Source organism: Salvelinus sp. IW2-2015, linkage group LG4q.1:29, assembly GCF_002910315.2.
Source record: "Salvelinus sp. IW2-2015 linkage group LG4q.1:29, ASM291031v2, whole genome shotgun sequence".
Classification (NCBI taxonomy): domain Eukaryota; kingdom Metazoa; phylum Chordata; class Actinopteri; order Salmoniformes; family Salmonidae; genus Salvelinus; species Salvelinus sp. IW2-2015.
This window is the reverse complement of record NC_036842.1, coordinates 59,249,499-59,270,033: the sequence shown is the minus strand read 5'-3', so window position 1 is coordinate 59,270,033 and position 20,535 is coordinate 59,249,499. Positions and strand designations below refer to the sequence as shown.

The window sequence follows — 20,535 nt, the reverse complement described above, 5'->3', positions numbered from 1 at the left end:
TTTTCAAAAATGTAGATTCATACTATTTATAATATGTCTGTCAGTTAACTTTGTTTGATGATTAGGAAGTATGATTGGCCTGTCCAGACAGAACTTTAGTAGCGTTTCAATCTGAAGGCGTGGTTATAAAACAACCCGACTGGACCAATGAGTGGAGGTGCGCATGATTTAGTGTCAGTCAACTCTTTTTTTATTTCTTGCCATTTTTACAGAAAATTTTTTCAGTTTGACCTGCCTGTTGCTTCTAAATGTGCAACTTTGTAAGAATATATAATCTTATTTTATACACAGGATACTATGAAGGGTGATCAGAGCAGGTTCAATTTAATTGTGGCATGAATCATGCACACTGATTTGAAAATACAAATGCATTTACCATTTTCACATTAATATTTAGCGTTTAAGCATTGTATTTTCGAACTGACACTGATCACCCTCCATAGGATACTAACAAAATATTCAATAATAACAAATATGTATTCTATTTAGATGTGTAAAAATACAAAGGATGTGTGTTTTTGGCAAACCCCACAGAATTAGTCAACTATACAAGCCAATCAAAAATGATTTCCGTCTTAAATCAGTCCAATCCCTATTCATTACTAATTTAAATTAAATAATATTATTACTAGTCCCAAAGTGCAAATCCAAAACATCCCCCCTTGCACCAGCCAAGCCATCGAACGCATCCATTTTGAAAGATGGATGTGGCTCGCGCCCCCCTCCCCTAATCTAAATAATTTCTATCACCAGTCACTTCGCCTCAGGAAAGGTTCTTCCACAACTGACTGTCAGGTAAAGTTATTGGTGGAGGTAGCTAGCTAGTACTAATTAGCTTTGAAACACCAGGATATTGTTATTTGTTGTGAACTGTCCAATTAATAGCTATTGGAACAAGAGAGGTCGAGAAAAATCCCTTAAAACATGTATATGAATAGTATTGTACTAAGTTAGCTAGCTACAGTAATTAGCTCAACTATCTATTCTAGCTAAGCTAACGCCTAAAACCATGACGAAGGAAAGCTATATGTCAAATGTATTATTGAATGGTGAACTGACTGATTTTCTAGCTAACTTAACTAGACTAGTACATCTGGGCCGCTTTCCCAAAAGCATCTTAAGGCTAAATGAATCGTTAGAACCATGCTCATTGATTCTAACCATGAAGTCAGCCTAAAATGCTTCTCTGGGCCAGTGTTTTACTACCTACCAAGGCTAACACCACTGTCACTGATTTGTGCTTCTGTCAGGTAGGAGCCTTGTTTAGAATGAGTTGCCTCAAAGAACAAAACCAAAGAAGTCTGGACAATGGATCCGAAACCACCGCTGTCTATTCCTCTGAGAACTATGGTCGCCACCTAAGAACATTGGACGTCAACATTGATTCAGGAGATCACACTGACTTCAGTGTGCCAGGAGTGATGCCCCATGGTTCAGGTGGAGAGTGGTCAGGGTACAGCAGAGAAGCTGGGTCCAGCAGGATGGACCACCACTGTACCAACTACAGATTCTACCCACCTCCACATGATGCTGAGCCCTCACTTCCTCAATACCAATTTGCTACTCATGGAGATTATGTGCTCCCCCAGTCTAGCCCGTTCCATTTAATGAACCCCAGTTTAGCTAATAACAGTCATCTCAGTTCACTTGGTGGCCAGTGGTCATCGGAGGGCCCAGTCCACAGCAATATGTTGTCAGTAAGTGCTAATTCAAACCAAAACAAACCTTAGAAATTACATTAAAATCCTCAATCTATGGGTGAGTTCGTATTGCAACGCCTGGTGCCCCGAGTGGGTGGAGATTTTTTAAATGACCAATAGAATGGTCTAAAAGGTGCAAACCCTGGGCATCCGGCGATGCAGAATGTACTTACCCAATACACTGATATTTTATTGGATATTTTGATATCACAATCAATTATTGAGGTGGTACAGTATATTGCTCTAATTGAAGTTTGTGTTATGTTACATATTCATTTTGTTTTGTCCAGGGTGAAATCTATGATGCTGTGGCGAGCATTTGCCCAGACAGCAAGGATGACCACGGACCAGAGTCCTATCGCAACCAGGAGACTATGGCCGAGCTAATGCCTCAGAATCAAATGGACATCAGTCAGTCTGTAAGAGGATTTCCAACTTACTGTATGATGTGTACAAGTGTACATGTAACCTACATACTGCACATGCTTGCAATGACACAGATAAATGGTAATGCTTAATAATGTATAATGCAGGACCATATACAACCTTTACCAGAAAGCATTTATTTCATGAATTTTGCACTGTAGGAATAGACACATTCTTGGATTCATGTGATCAATGAAAAAGTGTTGACTGAAAAACAAACTAAATGTCAGCATGACAATTCGAATATGCAGTCTCGCATAGCAAAGAGAATTATATGATTTTATCTAGCCTTGGAAACCTGATTGAATGGTTATTATTGAATAGGGCTCTCTGAGTCAAAAGATAGAGCAGTATTCTAAACATGATCGCAATGACCTTACAAGAGTCAAATGGTGTGTTAGTTTGTGTTAATAAGCAATAATTCTAACAAGAGGATATGTGAAGGTCCTTTCATAACAACCATAACTCAAGACCATTACTGTGTGGATTCTCAGTGATATGCATCTTTAGCTATGAAATGCCAGGCATCTGATTATAAAATCTCTGTGTTTCCGGTCTCTAGGCCAACGGGCCGCTCACTGTGTATCTACAGCACCTAGACCACCAGCTTGGGGAGAATGCCACTGTGAGTGTCTAATTGTTTAGCTGAGAGCTATATATAAAACCCACTGGGCACAGACTTCAATTCAACGTCTATTCTATGTTGGTTAAATGTAATTTCATTGAAATGACGTGGAAACCATCGATTCAACCAGTGTGTGCCCAGTGGGAAGTTTCCATCATTACACAACATGTATTACCTTCAGGCACTACAGTACACATTCAATTCCACAATGAAGGCCTACTCTACAGATGGACATAGTTCTGTGAGTGTGTAGAAGTCAACTGTAACTCCATAAGAGTACCACAGTATGAGTCATAATACCCATAAACCTAGCAATTAAACAGAAATAGTTGAAATTGTTTTTTCCCCATCAATTTTCCCATAAGGGATTTTAGAAACACTTAAATAATGGCTGTGTTTCGTGTAGGCTTACCCTGGCGTGACGTTTTGATAACGATGGAAATCTCTCTCGGGCAAGGTGACTTTTATCAATATATTTGCCTGTATTTACCCCCTCAAAATGAAACGCTAATTAGCTCATACAGAACTACAAATGCCATGATCTGGATGAGACTGCCGAATCAAGGCAAAGGTAAGAATCTCTGGATTAACTATCTAATGTTAACAACATTTACTAATGAATAAATAAGCAACATTTCCTTAAATTGACAATTCTGTGAACTGTCTCGGGCAAGTTTTAAATTGACACCGTGCCTGTTAGCAAAGATGTCAGCTAAAAATGATGTACAAAAGCTTGCAGGGATATGATGTCTACTTTGATGCTAATTAGCATTTTCGAATCTCAGAGTAGAGCTGAATATATTGATAAAAGTCACCTTATCCGAGAGATTTACATGGTTACCAAAACGTCACGCCAGGGTAAGCCTACAAGTGTTTCAAAATCCCCTATGGGCAAAAGGAATGGTGGAAAAACAATTGGAACCATTTCTTTATTTGACTGCTTGGTTTTATGGGTATTATGACACGTCCACTGTGGGGCTTTATCTAGGTTGTGTGCAACATGAGTGGCCGAGGGCAGATGGTGGTAATGAACCACTGTAGCCCAGGTCAGATGCTCCACTCCCTGCCTCCTGGCCACCCTGACTCCAGTCCAGAGACCCACTACTACACCACATCCTCTAAGGAAAACTCAGAGCAGAGCTACTCAATGGGAAAAGGTTAGAGGCAGGCAGATCACATCTTAGTGCTGTGTTGTTGATGTGTAGGCTGACATGAAGAATCTTGATCATCCCATACAACATAGGCCTACTGTTGTTGAGCTGTTCTGGTTATTTGAATACGTTTTAATAAGTAAGCCAATATTGATGTATAAACTATTTAATCCCAGAATGTTTATTATGTATTTGTAGATAAATAAATATTCATAGCAGGGTATAATGTGTTGTGGTATCGATCCTGCTATCTCATTCTTCATGTACTACAGCTTCTCAGTCCTACCTGCCCTCTATGAGCCTGCCTCCCATTGGGCCCAACCACAGCCTCCTTTCCCCCAACCATCTGGTCTCCTCTGGTCCTCCTGGCTCTGGATACAGCTACAACCACATGCCTGCACCCTACTTCTCACAGGTCAGTAGCATGTCTGTCTCATCCTCAAGTCTCATGACCTGCATAAGATCAACTGTGGCTCTAACAATCAAAACATATAGGCCAGAATGTTTGCTTTTACTACTGATAAATAACACTAAATCAACCATCAAACTTGAAAAGCTAAAAAGAAAAATGAACTTCATAACAATTGACCATGAAGTTGAAAGGTGACATGTATATGGTTGTCCTGCCAGTACCACCAGTATCCTGAGTATCCTGACTCCCTATGTCTGGTCCCTGATGGCCAGTCCACGGCAAGCAGTGTCTTACGGTAGGAACACTAGGGATGTGACAAATGGAAACTGTTTCTTAATGTTTAAACTGCACATTTTTCCCCCAGTTTTCCATTAAAACGATAAGGAAAATGTAAAAGATTCCACATGAATCCACTTAAATACTACTTTACTAAAAGCCTAAAAGTATCTGGTTTTAGATGTACAGTGGTGGAAAAAATTATCCAATGTCATACTACATAAAAGTTCAAAATAAATACTGTACATCAAATTACCTATATTAAGCAAACCAGACGGCTCGATTTTCTATTTTCTTTATTTACGGACAGAAGGACACACTTCAACACTCAGACATCATTTACAAACGCAGTATTTGTGTATAGTGAGTTTGCCAGATCAGAAGCAGTAGGGAGGGCAACCTGTTATATTGATATGTTTGTGAATTGGACCAGAATTCGAGCCTGCCTGAGCATTCAAAATGCAACAAGTAATTTCTGGTGTCATTGAAAATGTATGGGAGTAAAAAGTACATATTTTCTTTAGGAATCTAGTGGAGTAAAAGTTGTGAAGTTTCAATATGTACGTTTTTGGGCGACCTGACCAAATTCACATAGAAATGTTGGTTATAGATCTGTAATTTGCATTGAAAGCAAGTCTAAGAAGTGGTACATCTGTTCTATGTGTGTTATGTCTATGCTTTGCGGTCTTAAGTAAAAAATGTGTCTCTTTCGTTTTTGTACACTAGCTCCAAACAGCTGAAAATACAATATTTTTGGTTATGGAAAATATATTTCTGTGGTTTAGATGTTACAATGATTCTCTACACTATACTTGCTTGTTTTGTCTGCATAGTGCGTCTTTAAGTACTTTACATCACTAGTGGCCACTTGCTGTTGTGTTCAATAGTGATCACTCAAGTCTGAAAGTGTTTTGAGAAGGGTGTGACTGCAGCCCGCAATTCGGGGCGTTCCTGCATGTMGSCATTCCTGCATCTGCAGGAACCCCTCTTTATACTTGTATTTGTCCATTTTTAAGCTATGACTGCAGTACTTAGGCAGGAGGCAGAGGCGCTCCAGTACAGTAAATGGCGGTAATTGACCATAACGTTGAATGCCAACGGCTGATAAACCCCACAGAAGAAAAGTACACACCGGTAGTGTCCCTCGCTCCTGTTCTGTTAACGATGCCGAGGACACTGTGTTAGCTTAGCCAGCTAGTCCTAAGGAGGACTCCGGTACACAGCAGGCGGGAGGCGGGGGCGACACCGTGTGCTAACTAGCTGACTATGACACTGCAGATATTGTCATAGATCATATGGTCAGCAGGTCATGGTAGTAACTGTGCATCTTCTCTTTCACCTTGATCAAGTCTCAGTGGATCTCTATGGGACTCCAAATCCAAGAAGCCCTGCAACTGCACTAAATCTCAGTGTCTCAAACTGTGAGTTGTATCACAACCAGTGACATATACAGTAGTTTCTTTCCTACTCTGTTATCTGTTATGTAGACTGACAAGTGTGATCTCACGTGTGAATGTTTGTAGAATGACCAAGCAATGACTCAGCAATTACTGGGTGTGTCCTAAGACCTTCACTCATTTTATTTGCCATTGTACACTATGTCATCATGACTGGTCTAATCACTGTGTATGCCGTCTTTGTAGTTACTGTGACTGCTTCGCTAACGGCGACGTCTGCAGCAACTGCAACTGCATCAACTGCTGCAACAACAATGAGCACGAGTCAGAGAGATACAAGGCCATCAAGGTACAGTGAAACACTTGTCTCATTAGAGTTTTTCCTGGTTAGGAACAACTCCTCTCCCTACTGATTACAAGTTGTCCATTCTGTGGCAGTCATGAAATTTTGCCAGCCGATAATTGTCATGCAAAAGACTGCCGGTCTCACGGTAATTGTCCATTAATTAACATAAACACGTTTAGTATCTCCAGGCCTCCACACACACACGCCCCTGATGCATGCCTTTGGAACATTTAAGTTTTAAAAAAGTATAATAAATCAATTTAATATACACCATCACAATAAATCCATTCTATATTTTAGGCAGGTCTAAAGAAACATGATATGAAGAAAATGTATTTCAAAAGAACAGAATATGAGTTGACCTTCTGTATGTTATCTGGCTATGCGCCATGCCATAGGCTGTGGGCTTGTTCATTTAGCAGACAAGATATGCTTACAAGTCTGCCATTCTTTTATATTATATGATTTTATAGTAAGAAGAACATAATTGAACATAGCTGAATAAAATAGAAAGGATATTTTTCCCATTCCGGAATGCATATGAAGTGGCTATGTTGAGCGTAAAAGGGATKATTTGAAACCGGTCCTATACGCTAGATTTAGACTTATTTGTCAACTTTAGACGTGAATGATACAAACCGTAGAATGTCTTAGAAATCAGAACATATATGGGCTTTATGATGTAACTATAGGCTATTGATGATTTGAGAAGCTTGCACTCTGTTCATTGCCTCAGGCTGCACACGCTGTTCTCTTATCAAGTGTTCATATTATTTTCACTATTCTCAATTTTATCTGGTCTTTATTTCGATTTAGAAAAAAGAAACAACCCGCACGCTGCTCTTGCTAGTATCACTGTTCTTTTTTAAGCTCTACGCATCGGACTCAAGGCCTAATGAAGAACAGTGACACTAGCAAGAGAGGCATGCAGCTTTCTTCTGTCATGTTATTAAATTGTTACCATACACCTGCAACAAAGATAACTTAAATGTGCGAGTTCCTTTTGAATTTAGAATGGCCCATTATCAAATAGGCAGGGGAAAAAGACGTCAGCCATATGCACTCGAATAGCGAGTGGAGCCCCCCGTTGGTTCCTTTTTCAATCATGCTGGTAGGCTTCTCCAGTTATTTCACTCCGCCGCTGTTTGAGGAGCATGCAGACTCTCACTGTGCGACAGGTGATATTCCGCCTAAACTCTGTATGCCATGGGCTCTCCAATTATGTTCCTGCAGCTACCCAGTGCTTAATTTGCGAAACCAAGTGAAATRTGTTCGGGAACATCGATGTTTTCACAACTAAACATATTTCATTAAACTATTGACAGCCCCTCTCTCTGCTCGCTGGAGAGAGGAATTGAGGAGATGGAGGAGATGGAAATGCACAGTGGTGAGATATTCTGTAGCTAAAGGCCATGTCAGCCTTTTAATTATGAAAATATTTAAAAAATGCCCTATTCAAATACAAATTCACTATAACTGTAGGCTTATCCGCCCTGCACAATCAATGAACCAACAGCATTGCCTAGGCCTATAGGTTCTCTCCCAGACTCATGATTAGAAAGTTTAGAGCGTAGCATAAAGGTAACCAGTCCATCCAGTATGCATAAAAATACAGTCCACACAAAGGTGATTACTATAATTAAAAAAAAAWTGGAGTATAGGCTGGACCAATTATGTACGAAATAAATCTTTAAATCTTTTTTTTTTCATGCGTAGGGTATGTATTGCATAACAGCACAATCATTATTTTAAATCAGGATTTTCCGGATTGGGCTCATAGGCCTATGCGTATACATGAGCTCTAACATGCGAAGGGATGTTTTGAAGTAATCATCACTTTAGAAAGCACAGTCCATTTCGTTGTGTTAGGCTTTAAAACAACATCCACAACTACCATGTTTTACACTCAGTTTCAACTTATTGTTGAACTTCTTTCTTCATCTTGATCAAATCAAAAAGATGATTTATTATTAACCGACTTGCCTAGTTAAATAAAAAAAATCTAATAACATTTTATTTGTCACATGTGCAGGTGTAGACCTTTACAGTGAAATGCTTACTTACAAGCTCCTGGCTCTTAACCAACAATGCTTTTAAGAAGTTTTAAGAAAAAAAGTGTTAAGTAGAAAATAAAAGTAACAAATAATTAAACAGCAGCAGTAAAATAACAATAGCGAGGCTTTATACAGGGGGTACTGGTACAGAGTCAATGTGCGGGGGCACCGGTTAGTCAAGGTAATTGAGGTAATATGTAGGTGGAGTTAAAGTGACTATGCGTAGATAATAAACAGAAAGTAGCAGCAGCGTAAAAGAGGGGTCTGGGTAGCCCTTTGATTAGCTGTTCAGGAGTCTTATGGCTTGGGGGAAGAAGCTGTTAAGAAGCCTTTTGGACTTGGCGCTCTGGTACCGCTTGCCGTGTGGTAGCAAAGAGAACAGTCCATGACAAGGTTGGAGTCTTTGACAATTATTAGGGCCTTCCTCTGACACCGCCTGGTATAGAGGTCCTGGATGGCAGGAAGCTTGGCCCCAGTGATGTACTGAGCCGTATGCACTACCCTCTGTAGTGCCTTGTGGTCGGAGGCTGAGCAGTTGCCATACCAGGCAGTGATGCAACCCGTCAGGATGCTCTCGATGGTGCAGCTGTAGAACCTTTTGAGGATCTGTGGACACATGCCAAATCTTTTCAGTCTCCTGAGGGGGAATAGGTTTTGTCGTGCCCTCTTCACGACTGTCTTTGTGTGCTTGGACCATGTTAGTTTGTTGTTGATGTGGACGCCAAGGAACGCGAAGCTCTCAACCTGCTCCACTACAGCCCCGTCGATGAGAATGGGGGCGTGCTCGGTCCTCCTTTTCCTGTAGTCCACAATCATCTCCATTGTCTTGATCATGTTGAGGGATAGGTTGTTGTCCTTGCACCACACGGTCAGGTCTCTGACCTCCTCCCTATAGGCTGTCTCATCGTTGTCGGTGAATTAGGCCTACCACTGTTGTGTCATCAGCAAACTTAATGATGGTGTTGGAGTCGTGCCTGGCTTTGCAGTCATGAGTGAGTAGGGAGTACAGGAGGGGACTGAGCACGTACCCCTGAGGGGCCTACGTGTTGAGGATCAGCGTGGCGGATGTGTTGTTACCTACCCTTACCACCTAGGGGCGGCCTGTCAGGAAGTCCAGGATACAGTTGCCGAGGGAGGTGTTTAGTCCCAGGGTCCTTAGCATAGTGATGAGCTTTGAGGGCACTATGGTGTTGAACGCTGAGCTGTAGTAGATGAATAGCATTCTCACATAGGTGTTCCTTTTGTCCAGGTGGGAAAGGGCAGTGTTGAGTGCAATAGAGATTGCATCATGTGTGGATCTGTTGGGGTGGTATGCAAATTGGAGTGGGTCTAGGTTTCTTGGATAATGGTGTTGATGTGAGCCATGGCCAGCCTTTCAAAGCACTTCATGGCTACAGACGTGAGTGCTACAGGTCGGTAGCCATTTAGGCAGGTTACCTTAGTGTTCTTGTGCACAGGGACTATGGTGGTCTGCATGAAACATGTTGATATTACAGACTCAGTCAGGGACAGGTTGAAAATGTCAGTGAAGACACTTGCCAGTTGATCAGCGCATGCTCGGAGTACACATACTGGTAATGCGTCGGGCCCTGCTGCCTTGTGAATGTTGACCTGTTTCATGTCACTGGGCACCTACTTTTTAGTCTGTAACTGTTTGCCAGCCCTGCCACGTCCGATGAGCGTCGGAGCCGGTGTAGCACAGTGAGGTGAGTTTTAAAAGCACGATACTGTCTTGATGATGAGTGTTTGATGTAATTTTTGAATGCATTTGCATAGATGTCAGAGTGGTTAGAGGGACAATAGAGACCTGAGTTCCAGGCCATTAGGACCTGATGGAGGGACACTAGAGCCCTGAGTAACAGGCCATTAGGACCTGATGGTTGTTAGTGAGTTGGGTACAACCAACGTGTGTCCAGAGTGCATGAAAGGAGATTAGTTGATTAGTAACGTGGAATTTTGTTTGCCGGTGTGCCAATGATATGGTCACCACAACAGTGCTAGTCATTTCTTGAAACAACTGATGAAGTTGTTGAGAGGACACCCATAGTATCTGCCTGCTGTCATTGGTAACAGGCACTACACTGCTTGAATGAAATCATCAGGGTTTGTATTGAACCATTTAAGGATTCGCCCAAGGTTAGAGGGTTAGACTATTAGGGGAGTTTGATGGCTCAGTGAGCCACTGGAGTTAAGGCCAGCAGACAGGAAGACAACAGCTTCAGTGGACCAGGGTTCCCCTACACGCGTAGAAAAAAGGGTTCCAAAAGGAACCTTTGTCTGTCCCCATAGAACACGTGTCAAACTCATTCCACGGAGGGCTGAGTGTTTGCGGGTTTTCGCTCCACCCTTGTACTTGATTGATGAATTAAGGTCACTAATTAGTAAGAAACTCCCCTCACGTGGTTGACTAGGTCTTAATTGAAAAACCCGTAGACATTCGACCCTCCGTGGAATGAGTTTGACACCCCTTTCATAGAATAGCACTTTTGGATTCCAGATAGAACCCTCTGTGGAAAGGGTTCTATATGGAACTCAAAAGGGTTCTACCTGGAACCAAAAGGGTTCTCCAATGGGGACAGTCGAAGAAGCCTTTTAGGTAGAACCTTTCTTTGTGTGTATGCTTTAGTGTTAGTCTGTATCTTTCATCTTGTAAGTGAAAAATATTGTCAAAGTCAACTGAGCTAGATGTATAGGGAGTTGGTGATAAATAATGTTTAATTATTATTGGTAGACTGGTTTCTATGTTATTTTAAGATTGATAAACATATAATTTTCCTGAAGATTTGTCTGGACAGAAATCCTGAGGCGTTCAGACCAAAGATTGGAAATGGGAAACTGGGAGAGATCAAAGGACGCCACAACAAGGGCTGCAACTGCAAACGCTCAGGCTGTTTGAAGAACTACTGCGAATGCTATGAGGTACGTATGGATAAAGCATTACTCTGTTTGACTTAAGAGGAACCGAGAACTGCAACGCTGCTGGGTTTTTCACGCGCTACAGTTTCCTGTGTGTATCAAGAAGGGTCCACCACCCAAAGGACATCCAGCCAACTTGACACAACTGTGGGAAGCATTGGAGTCAACATGGGCCAGCATCCCTGTAGAACGCTTTCAACACCTTGTTAGAGTCCTTGAGGCTGTTCTGAGGGCAAAGGGCACTGCAACTCAATATCAGGAAGGTGTTCCTAATGTTTGGTATAGCCAGTGTAGAATACTAGTCTGTAACAGTAGTGTTTCTATTGTCCCATACAGGCCAAGATAATGTGCTCATCCACCTGTAAGTGTGTGGGCTGCAGAAACTACGAGGACAGTCCAGAGAGGAAGACCATGGTGTGGGACAGCCCTGACACCACCTTCTACAAGAATGCTAAATGTGACAAGGACAAGTGAGGACATCTAAATTAATTCAATGTCAAATAGATTTTAAAAATTAAAAAAATTCGGAAGCAATCATTCCCTGCTTTCTGTCCAACTCCCTTACCCCCCCCCCCCAGGTTTAGTCAATTAAATCATGAATCGTTTAAAAAAAATCATAATACATGAATCCTAAACATGATGGCTTAATAAGTAATTGACTAGGAAGTAGGCCATGAATGAATATCAATGCATATGTAGTGTAAGATGATTTTGATTTCACTTGACAAACAAATAATTTGGTCTCTTCAGGCCTTGCTAATTGCATTATGTTGTTGTTGTAAGGAGAGGAGAATGGTCTCCTGCCTCCTTCTTTTGGTCACTGTTGGTCTTTTGGCTGATAGGTGTCCTCTGTCGTGCATCACGCTCGACGTCGTGGAAGCCACATGCGGCTGTCTTCTGGCGCAAGCAGAGGAGGCTGAGAAGGAAGGCTACACGCTGTGTCAAGCTGAGAAAATGATTTTGGAGGAGTTCGGCCAGTGTTTGACGCAGATTGTTCGGTCAATATTTAAATCTACTAGCTTGTAGATAGAATCTCAGGTAGGACAAGTTGATTAACATTTTGGATATGGTCTGTTCTAGACATGGTGACATTTAAGCTGCCATTTTTTATCAACATGTTTATCAACAAGATGTTGTGAATTGTGTATGCGTATGTATTTATTTGTTACATAATTGATTTATGCATGTATTTATGCATTAATTTATTTAACTTATTCACTCACTTTAGTTTAAGTCTCAGAATGGAGGACAGTTCCATCAGCTCTGGGTCATATGTCATTGGTTTGAAATATGAATCAAAAATGAGTTCTTGTGAACAATTCTTTCCATTTCTTTCATCCTTTCCTTTTAAGATGTAGAAAGAACATTTAATTTTATGCAAATGTCTCTGTTAAAATACAACATCCAAATGTACTGATGAGCATTCTGTGAAAATAAAATATTAAATACAGACAATGTGATTTGTTTTAATGTTTCTAAATGTCTGCAAATAAATGATATGCAGAATCTTTAAAAACAGACCTAAAGATCCAGGCTACACCAAGATACTCTAATTGTATTGACTTTCATTATGTCAATTGAGGTCCTGACGTAAGCTTTTTGTTTTTGAGTTAACATCAACAGCCTTCCTAGGAGAGCTCAGAGTACCTGCAACAGTTGTCTCACACAGGGGGTACTATTGAACCTGAGACCCTGTTGCTATCCCTAACAATAAAAGGGGACAAGAACATTGGCCCAATCATAGATGGTTTGGCTTGGCTGTAGACAGGCAGCTCTTTTGTAGACATGGTAAGTATTAGATATTACAATTTTGAGTATTTTCAACAACAAAAAACATAGGCTATAAGGAGAAGTAATGGGATGTTTATTTATTTGTAGAGGTCAAGAACAACGATTCAATGGACGTGCACAATCATTGTGATTTTATTGATTGTGGAATCACATGCTCAAAAGGTAAATCATTTTATTAATCTTGTTATTTTCTGAACTGTTTTTAAAGAACATGTATTGATATACTTGTACTGCTAGTGAATGCAGCAACTACAGCCATGTGATCTAAATTAGTTTATCTCTACGCTGTTTGACAGATTAAACTTAATCCAAACCGCTGGGGCCCTCAGTCAATGATGTATCTCAAAGGAAAATGTAAGTTTAACTTCTGGCTCTGCTTCCATGTCGTGAGGGCATTTTTTCTCGTCACATATTGTTTCCCAAAAGAGATCGATAATGGATATTGTATTACATGACTTTCAGATGGCACAAGAGATGTACCTGACTATGATGACAGTGTTTACAAATCAGGGTTGAATGGCTGGTACACACTTATTAAAGGTTTGTCTTCATTTTAGAATATGCCAAATGTGAAATGGTTATACAATGTCATAGCCTATTGTATATATTGAACATAATTGACAGTCTTTAGTAATGTGAGATTGACTACACATTGTCATATTCCAATTTTGACCATAGGGTTCCAAAGGTTGAGGTCACTGAATTTCAGAAAACCCAGAAGACTTCGAACAACTAATCCACTACTTGGAGTATTGAAGATAGATGGATATTTTGAGGTTGAAGTAGTTTAGTTATGGGACAATTTTACCTCAAAAGAATTGTCTTAAGATGATGAAGGCTTAAGTATTTTTTTCATTTACTTTTTCACTGCTGACATTGTTGATATGTTCTTTATGATAAAATGGTAGTAATTTGTGCTGTGTAAATTTGTACATGTTCTCTTTAAAAAATATATTGTTGGAGAATTTCAACTGAAAATGACTTAATATTGTAATAAATTATTCAAACGGTGAAGATAATGATCCTCACGTGTCTGTCGATGTTGCTCTGAGTGCTCACAACAGACAGTCACGTAGTAGGCATCATCTGTATGTCTAGCACAGACGTGGGCTAAACTGACCATGAACTGTGCTAAATTGTTAACAAACGTCCTATACTTGTCATCTGATTAAATGAGACTAGCTTCAGGCTGTTCTTCACACAGCGTTGAATGTTATTATTATAAGTCTATAGAGCAGCTCCAGTTCTTTCATATCTAGGAACACCAAAGGTGTAAGGGCTGTGGATCAGAATGGAGCCAGGTAGGGAGTACTAATGTGTTTTAGCATAGATCCTTCAGTTATTATTTGGCATTTCCTTAAGATTCATATTTATACAAAGAACAGCAGTTGAAGTTCTCCATACTATTTGTGTTTATTAACCCAGAGCCCAGTGATACACTATATACAAAAATATGTCGACACCCCTCCAAATTAGTGGATTTGGCTATTTCAGCCATATCCGTTGCTGACAGGTGTATAAAATCGAGCACACAGCCATACAATCTACATAGACAAACATTGGCAGTAGAATGGCCTTACTGAAGAGCTCAGTGACTTTCAACGTGGCACCGTCATAGGATGCCACCTTRCCAACAAGTCAGTTTGTAAAATTTCTGCGCTGCTAGAGCTGCCCTGGTCAACTGTAAGTGCTGTTATTGTGAAGTGGAAACGTCTAGGAGCAACAACGGCTCTGCCGCGAAGTGGTAGGCCACATAAGCTTACAGAACGGGATTGCCTCGGTTGCAAAACTCCCTACTGAGTTCCAAACTGCCTCTGGAAGCAAGCCAGCACAATAATTGTTCGTCAGGAGCTTCATGAAATGGGTTTCCATGGCGAGCATCCGCACACAAGCCAAGCGTCGGCTGGAGTGGTGTGAAGCTCACTGCGATTGGACTCTGGAGCAGTGGAAACACGTTCTCTGGAGTGATGAATCACGAATTCACCATCTGGTAGTCCGACGGACGAATCTGGATTTGGCGGATGCCAGGAGAAAGCTATCTGCCTGAATGCATAGTGCCAACTGTAAAGATTGGTGGAGGAGGAATAATGGTCTGGGGCTCTTTTTCATGGTGCGTGCTAGGCCCCTTAGTTCCAGTGAAGGGAAATCTTAACGCTACAGCATACAATGACATTCTAGACGATTTTGTGCTTCCAACTTTGTGGAATGACAATGCCCCCCATACACAAAGCGAGATCCATACAGAAATGGTTTGTCGAGATCGATGTGGAAGAACTTGACTGGCCTGCACAGAGCCCTGACCTCAACCCCATCGAACATATTTTGGATGAATTGGAACTCCGCATGCGAGCCAGGCCTAATCGCCCAACATCAGTGCCTGACCTCACTAATGCTCTTGCTCTCCACAGCAATGTTCCAACATCTAGTGGAAAGCCTTCCCAGGAGAGTGGAGGCTGTTATAGCAGCAAAGGGGGGACCAACTCCATATTAATGCCCATGACTTTGGAATGAGTTTTGGACATGTAGTGTATGTGGCCATTACCAGGGATATTTTGTGTGACATTGATAAATGATGAATTATAAAGTGGGCTAGTCATGGTGATTCTATCAGCTATATTTGTGGTGGCGTGGTCAAAGTATATGTGACAACAAGCACGGCAGCATCATCTGCTGGATATGAAGGTTGGAGAGTATAATCCTTGCTGAGGGCAGAAGAATATTATGTTATGGTCAAAGATTCTCACACACAGCCTCACAATAAGGCAGGGCAAACAGCTCTGAAAATGTACCCATTCATTTCTATAGGTTCCCATACCCACAAAGGCACACATCTTACCAATAGCTTTACATGATTACTCTCATGGGATGTGGACATGAAGCTAGGGTTAGGATAAGCGTTAGGGTTGGGGTTAGGCTTAACCTTTTACTGCAGAGGGCGAAATCAGGGTCACACAGAGTGCTTCCTGGTAGTCTGAAGCAAATCTATTTTGAAACAAAAGTCTACACCTCACACACATGGCTATGAGCTTAAAAAAAAGAAGACACCTGTACCATGTCAGATATGGAGTTTAAATGTATTTTTGAATTTGCATCCCAGTATTATATTTAACCCTAACCATAGCCTAACCCTAGCTTCGTGTCCACTTATCAGTTGAACCTTAACTTAAACCTTAAAGGAGAATTTCGCTTTTTTACAACCAAATCTAAATAAAATAATGTAAATGTCATGTTATAAGACAAGGGTATTCAATCGCGTGTCCACGTAGTGGTCTACTGTGATACTGCAGGTGGTCTTTCAAAATATATATACACTGAGTATACAAAACATTAAGAACACCTGCTGTTTCCATGACAGACTGACCAGGTGAATCCAAGTGAAAGCTATGATCCCTTATTAATGTCACTAATTAAATCCTCTTCAATCAGTGTAGATGAAGGGGAGGAGACAAGTTAAAGGATTTTTAAGCCTTGAGACAATTGAGACATGGATTTTGTGTGTGCCATTCAGAGGGTGAATGGACAAGACAAAATAAGTGCTTTTGAACGGGGTATGGTAGTAGTGTTCTTAATGTTCTTAATGTTTGGTATACTCAGTGTATATAAAAAAAAAAGTGGAAAAAATATTTTGTATAGTGAAATGTTTTTATGAATATCGCTAGTAACAACAGAATAAACACATTTGAATTACATAACTACAGAAGAAAAGAGGAAAATATCTTCTTTCTAATGATGTCAACGTTATTTCTCAGCTCCTAATAATGAGCAAATTACACTCATTGGAGCCAGTTACATTGGAGAATCTGATGTGACTTTTTGTTAGGAGAATTAACGTAACAGGTTAGGAGACTGAGGTTAAGGTAAAAATGCTGAGGTTAAGGTAAAAATGCGAAAATGCTCTCCTAACCTGTTACAAAAATAATTTTGTATCAAAGTGGTGTGAAAAGAGTGTGTCTCCTATCTGTTATAGGCTTTGAAAATGCACCCGCAAATTTTCTTGACAATTCTTTTGACAACACATGGCTTCCCTTTGTTTAAGCAGCTAATCAGCTGCTTCGCAGGAAATGTGTTTGGAGGAACCTATGTCACAGTTTATACTTCTTCTTCCAAATGAAATGTGGGGTCCATCTACCAAATCTATTCATGTAAAAATGTTGAGCCATTATCATTCACCTGATGATAAGACAGACAGCAAATTTTTTGCTAACGTGTGATGTGGGTCCCTGGGTAACCGGTTTGCCTGGGAGGGGGTCCTTAGGAAATAAAAAGTTGAAGACCCTTGTTATAGAAGGATCCAAACGCTTTTTTTGCAATTTCAATTGTTTTTGAGAAACCTACCCCAAAACAATAGAAATTGCAAAATAAATATCTGGACCCTACAAAAAGAGAGATTTGGTTGTAAAAAAGCAAACTTCTCCTTCAACCCTAACCGTAGCTTAACATCCATGCAGTGCAGTCAAAAACATGATTCTCCCCCCAAAATTATGCTATTTCTACATTATGAGGTGGGAATAATGATGATAATGCCCTTTTTGTGATTATTCTGACCAATGACCAGTCATCTTTTATTTGCATATGTATTTGCCTAATTTGAATGGGTAAGCGGGGTGTGCTCTAGAATCTATATTGATGTAGTTCTGTTCTTGGCTATTAATGTTCTGTATTATGTAATGTTTCATGTTTTGTGTGGACCCCAGGAAGAGTAACTACTGTTTTTGCAACAGCCAATGGGGATCCTAATAAAATACCAAATGCTATCCTGTCCACCAATCAAGGCTATTTATGTAAATATGTAAAAATGTCTATCAACACACCCGCACGATCAGACTGAGGATTTCAATGGAAGGAGGCTCAGGGAAATAAATGATGCAAAATATATTTTGAGTTATTTTCATGAAATAAACACACAAAGTGATTTATTAGACATACAGTGATGATTTAAAAATGTAATAAAAAAACACAGTAGCCTCAACCCTAACCCGATCCTTTATCATCATTTTCTCCTACTTTTTATACTACTTTGAACCCTTAAGTTACTGTAGCTCGGATCCGATGATGATTCCCCCATTGATCCAAGGTGCAGAAGACTGGCTCCGCATTCCCCCCCCCTCTTTGACCCAAGGTGCAGGAGCCTGACTCCGCCTGACTCTCCCATTAACCCAAGGTGCAGGACCTGGTTCGCCTGACTCTCCCATTGACCAGTGCTACGCCTGGACTCTTCCATTGCCCAAGGTGCAGGACCTGCTCCGCCTGACTCTCCATTGACCCAAGTTGGCAGGAACCTGGCTCCGCCTGACTCTCCCATTTACCCAAGGTGCAGGACCTGGCTCCGCCTGACTCTCCATTGACCCAAGGTGCAGGAACCTGGCTCCGCCTGACTCTCCCATTGACCCAAGGTGCAGGAGCCTGACTCCGCCTGACTCTCCCATTAACCCAAGGTGCAGGAGCCTGGCTCCGCCTGACTCTCCCATTGAACCAAGGTGCAGGACCTGGCTCCGCCTGACTCTCCCATTGACCCAAGGTGCAGGAAGCCTGACTCCGCTATCCCATTAACCCAAGGTGCAGGAGCTGGCTCCGCCTGACTCTCCCATTGACCCAAGGTGCAGGAGCCTGGCTCCGCCTGACTCTCCCATTGACCCAAGGTGCAGGAGCCTGGCTGCGGGAAGCTCCGGTTCAATTTCACAACTGCTTTAGACCTACACCTATATCTAACTATTTAACCTATGATTTATGGACTTGTTAACAAAATGTTGCTGTATGTACAAATAAATGAAGTGCACAGTCCAATGACTGTGACACGGCTTGTGTAGTCTCACTGTACCTCCAACAGAGGGCAGTGTTTACCCAAATCAGGAATTTGTTACCCAATGAACCAGGGCCCAATGCGATTTGATCAGATTATACGTTTTTATACAGACCTCTTTTTATAACCTTGACTGTCACTGCATGTACATTGTAATATTAAACTAATGTACTTTCTAATGTGTGGGGAGAGAGAATGATCTTTCCATTGTATACAGTAAAATACTCAGTGGAAAAGCTTTTAGAATGCTCCATGTTAGAAGCAATGATGTACTGTGTATAAAACCTGAATTGCTTATGCTACGCATTGGCCAATGAGAGGCTTTGAAGCCACCACCGGTCGGCCATATTGGCACTCCTCAGAAGACCAGTCTTCCATAGGAATCGCAATGCGTAGTCTGACCTTGAAGTTAAGCATGAGAATAGCATGCTATTTATCCGTTATTCGTTCGGGGTGGAGATCTAAGAAATGAAGGCGTGGTGGAGGTGTGTCTACGGAGACACAAAATGTGCCTAAATAATCTACAAGATCAGAGTATTTTTTAAATCTACCAGTTGGTGCTGAAACAGAGACAATTACGCATATATTTAGATGTCTTTCTTTCATTGATCCCTGTATTCTGAACCCGTTCTCTCAGTGTATTCTAGTCTGACAACAAAATTCTAATTAAAGGTAGGCCTAGACCATATTTTAAGGGATGGCTTAAGATATATGTACTGAAAACCCTATTGAATGAAAATTGCATGAGAAAATCTGGGTTTTCAGCTGTTTAATTTAATGTATTCAGCGCCCACAAGGGAACCACGTCTGCAAAGCCTGTTATGCACCTACATAAGGTGTCTGAATACCAACTACTGAGAAGTGCATAGGAAAGGCGTGGGTAGTTAAGCCGTACATTTCTTAAGTCTGAATCGGGCCCATAGTGTATACCATATATAAATCATTGGTTAGAAGTGATGTGGTAATAGAATGCAGAGTGGATCAACTAGCTGGGCCGCTTCCTTTAAGTATTATGTTTTTCATGTTTAACATCAATCATTAGTTGCTTTTATGAGGATCCTCTGTGCTGGTCTATGTTTCTCAACACATTCATTAGGGATGTCTGGTTTCTCTGAGCATAGAACAGAGGAGCCCAGCACATCTAATCTGACTTCTCTCTCTTTAGCCAGAAGACTCAATGTGGACTTCAGCACAGCTTGGCTTCCCTGGAAAACTGCTTTCGGGGAGTTCTTGATGTGATACAACCCTTCTTCCAAATCATTAGATTAACTTTTTGGGGAACCAAGCTAGTTTTTTWAATTTTCCTTCTCCACTCTACTGGCACAGAATCAAAGAAGTTCTTTAGGGATTACGGTATCTGGTTTTATTTAATGTACAAAGCTGAGCCTGCCTCATACATAAACAGCTCTTCTCACTAAAGTACCTGTGCCTTCATTATCAAGTAATTTTCAGTGACATAATTATTTAGAATTTTGCTTTTTTAGTCATGTTTTCAAAGAGAATTGGAGAACTGAACTCACTTTTTGATTTGACATATGGATTTGGTGACTCATTGATAAGTTGACAGCCCAAGCTGTAGGGTTCAACACTGAGTGTGCCTGGTGTAGTGAGAAACTACAGCCAAAGTATTTGAGTGAAATT

The 20,535-nt window shown here is 40.9% G+C and overlaps 1 protein-coding gene across 1 annotated transcript; it reads left to right on the top strand.

Annotated features, from left to right (window-relative positions):
* The first annotated feature begins 622 nt into the window (after positions 1-622).
* tesmin (testis expressed metallothionein like protein) lies at positions 623-13,964 on the top strand. The gene is made up of 15 exons (XM_023985192.2): positions 623-795; positions 1,251-1,697; positions 1,991-2,119; positions 2,689-2,751; positions 3,740-3,908; positions 4,175-4,317; positions 4,533-4,609; positions 5,940-6,011; positions 6,234-6,336; positions 11,169-11,306; positions 11,640-11,773; positions 12,146-13,256; positions 13,391-13,448; positions 13,557-13,634; positions 13,773-13,964. Exons 1-12 carry the CDS (start codon positions 706-708, stop codon positions 12,327-12,329), a joined length of 1,749 nt encoding a protein of 582 aa, XP_023840960.1. The 5' UTR covers positions 623-705; the 3' UTR covers positions 12,330-13,256; positions 13,391-13,448; positions 13,557-13,634; positions 13,773-13,964.
* The last annotated feature ends 6,571 nt before the right edge of the window (positions 13,965-20,535 follow it).

Bases quoted from the DNA above. Each gene is read 5' to 3' on its own strand.
- tesmin (XM_023985192.2), top strand. From the start codon at position 706: ATGTGGCTCGCGCCCCCCTCCCCTAATCTAAATAATTTCTATCACCAG. The intron at 1,698-1,990 runs GTAAGTGCTAAT...TGTTTTGTCCAG, and splicing joins TCCACAGCAATATGTTGTCA to GGTGAAATCTATGATGCTGT. The intron at 11,307-11,639 runs GTACGTATGGAT...TGTCCCATACAG, and splicing joins ACTACTGCGAATGCTATGAG to GCCAAGATAATGTGCTCATC.